This window comes from Salvelinus sp. IW2-2015, linkage group LG30 (genome assembly GCF_002910315.2).
Source record: "Salvelinus sp. IW2-2015 linkage group LG30, ASM291031v2, whole genome shotgun sequence".
Taxonomy (NCBI): domain Eukaryota; kingdom Metazoa; phylum Chordata; class Actinopteri; order Salmoniformes; family Salmonidae; genus Salvelinus; species Salvelinus sp. IW2-2015.
Genome location: NC_036869.1, coordinates 22,001,849 through 22,014,259, shown reverse-complemented (window position 1 = coordinate 22,014,259; position 12,411 = coordinate 22,001,849). Strand labels below are relative to the sequence as shown.

General features: G+C 43.4%; 1 protein-coding gene across 2 annotated transcripts in view; it reads right to left on the bottom strand.

The window, feature by feature from the left end:
- LOC111955208 (angiopoietin-1) overlaps positions 1 to 12,411 on the bottom strand; it is a 69,525-nt gene that overhangs the window by 18,315 nt on the left and 38,799 nt on the right. For both annotated transcript variants that reach the window (XM_070436073.1, XM_070436074.1), the window contains exons 6-7: positions 11,408 to 11,509; positions 8,742 to 8,908 (exon numbers count right to left, since the gene is read on the bottom strand). In XM_070436073.1, the coding sequence (XP_070292174.1) occupies positions 8,742 to 8,908; positions 11,408 to 11,509 (269 nt within the window). The remainder of the gene's footprint in view (positions 1 to 8,741; positions 8,909 to 11,407; positions 11,510 to 12,411) is intronic.

The following is a 12,411-nucleotide window of genomic DNA, read 5'->3' as shown; positions in this document are numbered from 1 at the left end:
CTATAGTTGTGCTCTAAAACGTAAGGATAGGAGCACGTAGAATGATGTTTGTAGCCGTCTGAGAACTTAATGATTGTGCCGTGGTGTGTCATGTGTGTTTACAGGGCATTGTACAGGGAATGACCAGCTGGCGCGCGAGATACGAATCATCCAGCGGAAGAGAGGAACGGCCGAGGCTGGACGTGGACTTCCAGAAAACGTGGAAGGAGTACAAGACGTAAGACGAGAAGAATAAAGCACACAACCCAAATCTACAGGCACCACAAGCAAAAGCCATGCGTTGATGTGGAGGTCTGTTTCCAACACCACAATCCGCCGTGTTACAGTAAATGAGGACAAAATGGTGTGTACTCTCACCTCTCCGTTCTTGATTAAGGACCGTTGAAATTGAGTCGGATTTCTCTTGTATTCTCAAGAGTGCCAAAGCCCATGTGCGAACCACTCAATCCAGATTGACCTAACCGGCAAACACCAGCTGTACCTCGGAACATCTGCACACTGAGAGGATTCCCCAACCCCTCAGAATTAGAGAACTTACGTGGGTCGGAGGCTGGCGTTGAAGCCCAAACCCAACCCTGGGCCTGACCACTGTTGCTTCTTCTTTTTACACAGGGGAACATTAGTCCGGAAAACAATTGCATTTGTTTCGTCTTATGTAACCGCGCCAGGTGTTGTGATCATCAATCATCATTCTATTGAAATAGGGAACGGGACACGACTGGCGGCTAATAGAGGGCTCTGTTTGGCTTGAAGCACGATGAGTGTGACACCCCGTTTGCCGTTCCTATTTAGCTGTAATGTATGCTACCACAACATAGTTAGAATAGCAGCTGACACCAGATTCGATAGGGAAGGCGTTTAATATGACCGATCTGGCAGATGGTAATAGATTGATCTGCGAGAGGTAAACATAGATTGGCCAAGTGAAAAGGCTCGTTTGGAGAGGATAAAGAGTACGGACAGAGGAGTCCAGCTGCGTTAGAAGCAGTGAGGCCAGCCATGCCACCCCTCAGCAAGAATGGAACGTTGGAAGACATTGCAATGGAATCAGCACGACCCTGGTACTGCCACCGAATACCCGGGCACACCATCGGTGGCCCTTTGGCCTGCCTCAGAGTTTCCTCCTTGAAGACCTGAAGGTGATTGATAGAATGTTTTATTGTGTGATTCAATGAACTGCTGTTGCGTCTCTGCGCGGTCTCGGCAAATACATTCAATACACTTGAAGGATTTTCATAAATATTACTAGTCAAACTTCGCGATGGGCTATTTCCCATTTTGTGCGGAGGATGGAAAGGCCACTCGGTGGTACTTCCCTACTTTTAGCATGTGATCTTAGGACCTACTGTATACGTACATGAGCAGTGCTTTAAGATAGAGTATGTGTAGCGGTGAGAATAAATGGTGCATGAATTCTCTAACGGTATGAGACACAAACAATTTTCCAATTTGCCATACCTTATTAAATAAGTGGTTGTCTGTAAAATAACGTTTGTCAGAACGTATGGCACACTTTATGAAATCAAACTTTCAATCAATCTTTATCAATTTTACAAATAAGTTCGGCTCTTACCCAAACAATTAGTTCCAAAACCTCCTCTCTGAAAAGCGTCAGTGCATTCTGCCAGGTTTGCGTGTGTATGCGACACTCGAGTGTGAACAACGGGAGGGAAGCACTAGCGTTTGGACTCCAACCATCCCTGCCTTCAGCCAGGTTCTTCCAGAGATGAACCGAGTCAAAGGGGTGACATTGGACAGCAGCGCTAAAAAAGCAAGAGCTTTCAGAGGACTTAGTCAGATTGAGTTGACGGTCGTGGCCCAGCCACTTTCTAATCTCCAACCCACACAGCAGGACGTGTCTCAGGGCTGAGGAAGCCCCATATTTGACTTTCCCCTATCCACTCTCTTAATCACCGCGTCTCTCGGCACAAACACAGATCATCTCCGCCTTCAATCCACCCCCAACCCGTTCACGCCAGTCATTAATGAACAGTCCAGAGCTCCAGACCAGTCTCTAATACTCCCCATTGCAGGTAGTTACTGCGGCTGCTGTCACCAAAAAAGCACTATTGTCTACGATGGGATCCGCGCAAATTGGATCACATATAACAATTGGGTAATTGTTGAAATGATATGAAAGAAGGCTTGGCATGGCATTTGCTGCGTCTTTGTCCATTCTTCTGACTGTGTAATAAAGAGGGTTTTATTACGCGTTTTGGTTTGGTGGGGAAGGAAGGGTGGAAAAGGGTGCCGTGCTTTGTTCGTGCCTTTTATCAGCTGGACCCAGTTTACGTGTCCTAACAGGTAGTATTCATGCCGCGTTTCATAACTTCTTGTGTTCCACTGTATGAAATAATTCAATGTTATATGCTGATAATATTGTAACCTGGTTTTACCGTTATTGCGCTCGGTGATGTGCAGTCTCTCTCATGGAAGTCACCTATTATGAGACAGCCAATGTGCATGAACAGAAACGTGTTGATAAGCATTATATGGTATAAAGGACATTAAGTCAATGGTAGACAAACGATAGCCCATGTCTGAAGAACAAAAAATGTAATTCGCTTGGCCGTCAACCCATGAAGGCAGTCCATTGATGATGAATCAAAAAAGGGCTGAAATAATTAACTGACAAAATGTTAATAACAAATGGGGAGAGATTTCAATCTTTTCCAGGAAGACCTTGGAAGGGATCGGAAATACTTATATCCTGTATCCCGGATTTGACAGTAAGATTCCTTAGGCCTGAGTGAGTGACTCTGCCTCCTCTTCCCTCTTCTTCTCTGTTGCCCAGGGCTTCGGGCACGGTTTCTGCAGAGCACTGGCTGGGGATGAGTTTGTATACCTGCTGTACCAAGCCAGAGCAGTATGCCCTCCGTGTGGAGTGACCCGACTGGACGGACACCAAGGCCTTCGATCCCTATACGACGCGCTTCACGCGATCGACAGTGGAGAAACGCAACTGACAAGTACTATTTAACGAAGCTGTATCTACAGTGCCTTCAGACAAGTATTCATACCCTTGAACTTATTCCACATTTGTTGTGTACAGCTGATTCCAAATGGATTAAATATATTTTTTCTACCTCACCCATCGATACATAATGAACAAACGTGAAAATGTTTTAGTCATTTATGCAAATGTTGGAGCCCATGAAATACAGAAAATATCTCATCTACACACCCGAGTAAAAACTTTGAAGCAGCACATTGGCAAGGCAATTACAGCTGTGAGAGTCTTTATGGGTAAGTCTGTAAGAGCTTTCCAACCTGGATGGTGCAACATTTGCCAATTATTCGAACCAATCGTTTTCCTCTAGGATTTGGCCTGTGGCTTAGCTCCCAAATTCCATGTTTTTTTTTATCCTGAAAAACTCCCCCAGTCCTTAACGATTTACAAGCATTACCATAACATGATGAGCCACCACTATGCTTGAAAATAGGGAGAGTGGTACTCAGGTAGAAGTGTCTTGTTTTTGATGTTGCCCCAAAACATAACACTTTGAATTCAGGACAAAAAGTTTAATTGCTTGCCAACGATTTTTTTGCCATATCCACTTAGTGCCTTGTTTGCAAACAGGATACATGTTTTTGAATATTTTATTCTATACGCTTCCTTATTTTCACTCTGTCAATTAGTAAGTATTGCTGGAGTAACTACAAATGTTGTTTGATCCATCCTCAGGTTTTCTCCTATCACAGCCATTATTTTTGTTATCTGTAAACTGTTTGTCAGAGTCACCATTGGACCTTCATGGTGATGAAAATCCCCTGAACGGTTTTCATTCCTCTCCAGTAACTGAGTTAAGAAGGACGCCTGCTATCTGGTAGTGACTGGGTGATTGATTACACCATCCAAAGAGTAATTAATAACTTCACCATGCTCAAAGGATATTCTGTTCTCGCTTTTTTTTACCCATCTTACCAATAGGCTGCCCTTATTTGAGAGGCACTGGAAAACCTCCTGGTGAATTCTGTGTTTGGAAATTCACTCTCGTGAGGACCTTACAGATAATGGCATGGTTGTGGGTACCGAGATGACGTAGATTATTTCCAAAATCATTGTAAAACACTATTATTGCACACAGAGGGAATCCATGCAAAAACGTATTATTGAACATTGTAGCAAATTATTAACCCCTTAACTTATTAAGGCTGTGCCTAACAAAAATTATTGTAATACCTATTGAACTCAAGACATTTCCAGCCTTTGCGATATTTATAATTTGTAAAATTCTAAAAACATAATTCCACTTTGACATTATGGGGTATTGTGTGTAGGCCAGTGACACACAACATCTCTATTTAATTACATTTTAAATTCAGGGCAGTAACACAACAAAATGTGAAAAAAAAGTCAATGGGTGTGAATGACTTTCTGAGGCACTGTTATATAATTGATAAGCCTCGAAATCATGCCGCCATTCCTGGACTGATATTTAAATTGGAGACATTCTTGACATTCTCTAGTCCAAATTCCTCTCAGCTTAACGTTATCAATGTCATACAGATATTTCTATAAAGTAAAGTGTTCCCCAACGATAAACTTGGCTCTGAATAAAGGGTTGCAACGTTTTTGCTTCTTTAGAATTGTAAAATATCAAACTGTCGGCAGAGATGCTTGGATTCGTTAGATGTTTGGAAAACACTGGGAATAATTACCAGAAAGGTTCCCGAGCAATCAAAGTCTCTGCGAGAGGAGAGGTCTGAACAATTCCAATTGAGGTGATTCACGGAATTTGTAGCCCTTCTGATAAAAGCTACTTCAGTTTCTAAATGTCCATTTTTTCAACTTAGGTTGGATTTCTGTTTGTTTTCCCGAAACGATATATAGCATTTAATGTCTGCCGGAAAGGGAGACAGCTTCAGTACTTTGGTCAAGGTGGCTGCAACGTTATAACTAGGTCCGTCAGATTGAGGCATTGTCAATCTAATTTGTGGAAATCGTCCTTGGATTATATGACGACAGGATTTACTTTGAAGAAGTCTGCCTCTTAAAGTGTTAGACCTAGTGTGCCCACTCTCTAGGTTTTCTCTGTGGCTACAAAGGAAATGTTTTTTTTTTTTTTTAAGAATAAGCTATTGGAAGGTCAAACCAATTTTTTGATTGTCTGAGACTAAAATTCGGGTTTATTTGTTCCCATTGTGAGGATTGGATAACCCCTTTTACCTCTCAAGCATGATACTGACCGCACAGGCACTGACTTCCTTCTCCCTATGCATGGTTTGGCAAAGGAGAAGATTTGTAAGTGCAGAGGAGGACATTGTAGGATACGTTCAAGAGGTGATAATGCATGGTATGTTTATCTCATGTAAAAGGACACTTGAACAGGGATAGTGATTTATTTGCACTCACAGTACATGATTTGGACGATGTGGTCTCTCTCTCTCTCCCTTCTCTCTCTCTGCCGCCTCTCTCTCTCTCTCTCTCTCTCTCTCTCTCTCTCTCTGCTCTGTCTCTCTCTCTCTCTCTCTCTCTTCTCTCTCTCTTCTCTCTCTCTACTTCTCTCTTCTCTCTCTCTCTCTTCTCTCTCTCGTCTCTCTCTCTCTCTCTCTCTGCTCTCTCTCTCTCTCTCTCTCTCTCTCTTTTTCTCTTCTCTCTCTCGTCCTTCTCTCTCGTCTCTCTCTTCTCTCTTCTCTCCTCTCTCTCTCTCTCTCTCTCTCTCTCTCTCTCTCTCTCTCTCTCTCTCTCTCTCTCTACTCTCTTCTCTGCTCTCTCTCTCTCTCCTCTCTCTCTCTCTCGCTCTCTCGTCTCTCTCTCTCTTATATAATATTATATAAAAAACTAAGTGTGTGTGTGTGCATGACCGCGCTACTTTCGTTTACGTGTCTTAACAAACGCGTCTGTCTGCGTCAGTGGAGATTGTACCATTCCAGTAAAGCCCCAACCCCCGATGCCCAAAATAATCCAAAACCAAACCAAAATGTCATGCTATCTTTTGCTACAATCTGTTGCTTCTCAGTACAACAAATACAAATTGAAGAACATGTCGCAGATTGTTTGGGATTCTGAAGTGGAGGTGCCAGAGCAGAGGAGAACAGAACATAGATAGCAGCTTTGTTTGTGGCCTGGTTGGTTTTGGCCAATGTTCTTGAGAAGCAATCACACAACTATTTGAGAGAACAAATATATGTATAGTGAACAGCAGGCCGATTAGATTTCTCCACTCAGAAATCTAGCAGTCCGAGCGCCGACGAGGCTTCCTTCCCTTAACTAAAGCCCACTGTAGGCCCAAAGACGCCTCTTCCTGCCCTGAAGAAATAAACAACCACTGTTTCACCCATCGAAATAGCAAGAGGTTACAGTATGTGTGCGTGAGGGAGAGAGAGAGAGAGAGAGAGAGGAAGAGAGAGAAACAGTGAAAGAGAGAGAGGGAGGGAGAATACTATGAGTGCAAATAAATCACTATCCCTGTTCAAGTGTCCTTTTACATAGATAAACATACCTGAATTATCACCCCTTGAACCGTATCCTACAATGTCCTCCTCTGCACTTAACAAATCTCCCTTTGCCAAACACCATGCCATAGGGAGAAGGAAGTCAGTGCCTGTGCGGTCAGTATCAAATGCTGAGAGGTAAAAAGGGAGTTATCCAATCCTCACAATGGGACAAATAAACCCGAATTTAGTCTCAGAGCAAATCAAAACAAATTGGTTGACCTTTCCCAATAGCGTTATTCTTAAAAAAAAAAAAAAAACATTTCTGTAGCCCACAGAGAAAACCTAGAGAGTGTGCACACTAGGTCCTAACCCTTTAAGAGGCAGACTTCTTAAAGTAAATCCTGTCGTCATATAATCCAAGACATTTCCACAAATTAGATGTGACAATCGCCTCACTCTCTACCCGACGTTGCAAAACACCCTTGAAGTATAGGTTTTCAGCCACGCTGTAAGTGTCTCCCTTCCCGGCAACATAAATGGCTATAATATCTTTGGAAAACAAACAGAAGTCCACCTAAAGTTGAAAAGAGGACATTTAGAAACTGAAGTAGCTTCTTATCAGAAGGGACTACAAATCCGGTGAATCACCTCAATTGGAATTGTCAGACCATCTCCTCTCAGAGACATTTGATTGCTCGGAACGTTCTGTAATATTCCAGTAGTTTTCCACATCTAACGAATCCAAGCATCTGCCATAGTTTGAAGCATATTTAACAATCTCTAAAGAAGCAAAAAGTTGCACCCTTTATTCAAGAGCCAAGTATCAGTTGGGGGAACACTTTACTTTATAGAAATATCTGTTATGACATATGATACCGTTAAATGAGAAGGGATTTGGACTAGAGAATGTCAGCAATGTCTCCATTTTAAATATCAGTCAGGAATGGCGGCATGATTTCGAGGCTTATCAATATATATACAGTGCCTTCAGAAAGTATTCACACCCATTGACTTTTTTTCACATTTTGTTGTGTTACTGCCTGAATTTAAAATGTATTAAATAGAGATGTTGTGTGTCACTGGCCTACACACAATACCCCATAATGTCAAAGTGGAATTATGTTTTTAGAAATTTTTACAAATTAATAAATAATGCAAAGCTGGAATGTCTTGAGTCAATAGGTATTCAATAATTTTTGTTATGGCATGCCTAAATAAGTTAAGGGGTAAATATTTGCTTAACAAGTCACATAATACGTTGCATGGATTCACTCTGTGTGCAATAATAGTGTTTTACATGATTTTTGAATATCTACCTCATCTCGGTACCCCACACATGCAATTATCTGTAAGGTCCCTCACTCGAGCAGTGAATTTCAAACACAGATTCAACCAGGGAGGTTTTCCAGTGCCTCTCAAATAAGGGCACCTATTGGTAGATGGGTAAAAAAAAAGCAGACACAGAATATCCCTTTGAGCATGGTGAAGTTATTAATTACTCTTTGGATGGTGTATCAATACACCCAGTCACTACAAAGATACAGGCGTCCTTCTTAACTCAGTTACTGGAGAGGAATGAAACCGTTCAGGGATTTCACCATGAGGCCAATGGTGACTTGAAAACAGTTACAGAATACAAAAATAATGGCTGTGATAGGAGAAAACTGAGGATGGATCAACAACATTGTAGTTACTCCACAATACTTACCTAATTGACAGAGTGAAAATAAGGAAGCCCGTATAGAAATAAAATATTCCAAAACATGTATCCTGTTTGCAACAAGGCACTAAAGTGATATTGCAAAAAATGTGGCAAAGCAATTAACTTTTTGTCCTGAATTCAAAGTGTTATGTTTGGGGCAAATCCAAAACAACACTTTACTGAGTACCACTCTCCATATTTTCAAGCATAGTGGTGGCTGCATCATGTTATAGGTATGCTTGTAATCGTTAAGGACTGGGGAGTTTTTCAGGATAAAAAATACATGGAATTGGAGCTAAGCACAGGCAAAATCCTAGAGGAAAACCTGGTTCAGAATAATTGGCAAATGTTGCACAATCCAGGTGTGGAAAGCTCTTACAGACTTACCCATAAAGACTCACAGCTGTAATTGCTGCCAAATGTGCTGCTTCAAAGTTTTTACTCAGGGGTGTARATGAGATATTTCTGTATTTCATGCTCCAACATTTGCATAAATGACTAAAAACATGTTTTCACGTTGTCATTATGTATCGATGGGTGAGAGAAAAAATATATTTAATCCATTTGGAATTCAGGCTGTAACACAACAAAATGTGGAATAAGTCAAGGGGTATGAATACTTTCTGAAGGCACTGTAGATACAGCTCGTTAATAGTACCTGTAGTTGCGTTTCTCACTGTCGATGTGAAAGCGGTCGTATAGGGAGAAGGCCTGGTGTCCGTCCCAGTCGGTCAACTCCACACGGAGGGCATACTGCCTCTGGCTGGTCAGCAGGTATACAAACTCATTCCCCAGCCAGTGCTCTGCAGAAACCGTCCCGAAGCCCTGCAACAGAGGAAGAAGAGGAAGAGGAGGCCAGAGTCATCACTCAGGCCCATAAGGAATCTTACTGTCAAATCCGGGATACAGGATATAAGTAATTCCCGATCCCTTCCAAGGTCTTCCTGGAAAAGATGCAATCTCTCCACCATTTGTTATTAACATTTTTGTCAGTTATTATTTCAGACCTTTTTTGATGTCATCATCAATGACTGCTTCAGGGTTGACGCCAAAGCAAATTACATTTTGTCTTCAGACTGGGCTATCGTGTCTACCATTGATAATGTCCCTTTATACCATATAAATGCTTATACACACGTTTCTGTTCATGCACATTGGCTTGGTCTCACTAATAGTGACTGCCATGAGAGAGACTCACTCAACCGAGCGYAATAACGGAAAACCAGGTACATATTACAGCATATAACATGAATTATTTCATACAGTGGAACACAAGAGTATGAAACCGCGCATGAATAGCCCTACCTGTTTAGGACAGCGTAAACTGGGTCCAGCTGATAAAAAGCACACAAACCACCCTTTCCACCCTTCCTCTCCCCACCCAAACCAAACGCGTAATAAACCCTCTTTATTACACAGTCCAGAAGAATGACAACAGACGCACGCAAATGCCATGCCAAGCCTTCTCATATCATTTCAACAATTACCACGTTTATATGTGATCACAATGACTCCCATCGTAGACAAAGTGCTTTTGACAGCAGCAGCAGTAACTAACCTGCAATGGGGAGTATTAGAGACTGGTCTGGAGCTCTGGACTGTTCCATTAATGACTGGCGTGAAGGGTTGGGGGTGGATTGAAGGCGGAGATGTCTGTGTTTGTGCCGAGAGCACGCGGTGATTAAGAGAGTGGAAGGGGGAAAGTAAATATGGGGCATTCCTCCAGCCTGAGACACGTCCTGCTGTGTGGGTGGAATTAGAAAGTGGCTGGGCCACGACCTCAACTCAATCTGACTCCCTCTGAAAGATCTGCTTTTTAGCGCTGTCCAATGTCACCCCTTGTGACTCCGTTTCATCTCTGGAGACCTGGCTGAAGGCAGGGATGGTTGGAGTCAAACGCTAGTGCTTCCCTCCCGTTGTTCCACACTCGAGTGTCCATACACACGCAAACCTGGCAGAATGCACTGACCGCTTTTCAGAGAGGAGGTTTGAACTATTGTTGGGTAGAGAAGTACATTTTTTTGTAAAATTGATAAAGATTGATTGAAAGTTTGATTTCATAMAGTGTGCCATACGTTCTGACAAACGCTTATACAGACAACCACTTATTTAATAAGGTACTGCAAATTGTCAAAATTGTATTGTGTCTCATACCGGTTAGAGAATTCATGCACCATTTATTCTCCCGCTACACATACTCTATCTAGCACTGCTCATGTACKTATAAACAKTACGGTCATAAGATCACATGCTAAAAGTAGGGAAAGCTACCAGAGTGCTTTCCATCCTCCCACAAAATGGGAATAGCCCATCGAAGTTTGACTGTAATATTTATGAATCCTTCAAGTGTATTGAATGTATTYGCACGAGCCCGCAGAGACCAACAGCAGTTCATTGAATCACACAATAAAACACTATCAATCACCTTCAGGCTCTTCAAGGAGGAACTCTGAGGGAGGCAAAGGGCCACACCGATGGTGTGCCGGGTATTCGGTGGCAGTACCAGGGTCCGTGCTGATTCCATTGCCACATGTATTCCACGCTCTCCATTCTTGGCTGGAGGGGTGCCATGGCTGCCTCACTGCTTCTAACCAGCTGGACTCTCTGTCCGTACCTCTTTATCCTCCAAACGAGCCCTTTTCACCCTTGCCAAATCTATGTTTACCCTCCGCAGATCATCTATTACCATCTGCCCAGATCGGTCATTAAAACGCCTTCCATATCGAATCTGGTGTCCAGCTGCTATTCTAACTAYGTTGTGGTAGCATACATTACAGCTAATAGGAACGGCAACGGGGTCACTCATCGTGCTTCAAGCCAAACAGAGCCTCTATTAGCCCGCCAGTCGCTGTCCGTTCCCTATTCAATAGATGATGATGATGATCACAACACCTGGCGCGGTTACATAAGACGAAACAAATGCATTGTTTTCGGACTAATGCTTCCCTGTGTAAAAAGAAGAGCAACAGTGGGTCAGGCCCAGGGTTGGGTTGGGCTTCACGCCAGCCTCCGACACGTAAGTCTCTAATCTGAGGGGTTGGGGAATCCCTCTCAGTGTGCAGATGTTCCCGAGGTACAGCTGGTGTTGCCGGTTAGGTCACATCTGGATGGAGTGTTCCACATGGGCCTGGCCACTCTTGAGAATACAAGAGAATCCGACCTCAATTTCAACGTCTTAAATCAAGACGGAGAGGYGAGAGTACACCCATTTTGTCCTCATTTACTGTAACGGAGGATGTGTGTTGGAAACAGACTCCACATCAACGCATGGCTTTTGCTTGTGGTGCTGTAGATTTGGGTTGTGTGCTATTCTTCTCGTCTTACCGTCTTGTACTCCTTCCACGTTTTCTGGAAGTCCACGCTGCCGTCCTCTCTTCGCTGGATGATCGTCCATCCGCCGCCAGCGGTCTCCATGTTACAATGCACCTGTAAACACACACACACACACGGACAATCATTAAGTTCTCAGACCGCCTACAAACACATTCTACGTGCTCCTATCTTACGTTTTAGAGCACAACTATAGACATGGTAGGTTAAACTTGCTGTTGTGAACCATCATTCTGAAATACTAACTAGTGATTCCTTCTCATGAATCATCAGGGGGAATTTGAAGTATTTTGAGTCCTCCTCAAGCTTAATAAATGTCTCCTGATCCTCCAACAACTCCCGGGAGGTGATCCCAATCCCAGGCCTGGTTCAGATTAAAGTGGAGGGGGCCAGTGGAGTGGAGTTGGACACATACCAGCGGACACCTGGGTGGAACATGGCCCTTAACCCTGGCCTCTGTCCTGTGTAAGCTGATAACAGGGGTATCTATCCGCTGTGGTGCTCTTTGTTTGAGGAGTGGAGAAGGTCTGGAGGAGGTCTCTCACCGCGGCCAAGACCCCAGCTGAACACACAGCGGCCCAGTCTGGGTATAATTAAGAGATGTACCCCCCCCCCCCCCTGACAGAATTATTCTCAGAAACCAGACACGATGCTTTCTCCTTAATCTCCGCCTCATCGCTCACTCCTCCACCAACCTTCCCCCTCGAACCTCCCTGCCATCTGTCTGAGGTCTGGCAGCACCCTGTTGAGGTGGTGAACACCTGTTTCATCCCCCTCCTTATCCCCCACCAACCTCTTGTGTACCCTTGCTCTCATCAGGCTACCGAGTGTATATTTTGAGCCTTTGATTATTCCTGAAGCACTGAAGCAGCCAATAACTATCATAGCACCCCTCCATTGGCTGCTCTCTAGTGGGTCAATATATTTGGCTTTCTTGGACAGAGTTGAAGCTTGCTCTCGTAAACAAAACACACTAAACTCCATTAAACACCCATCAA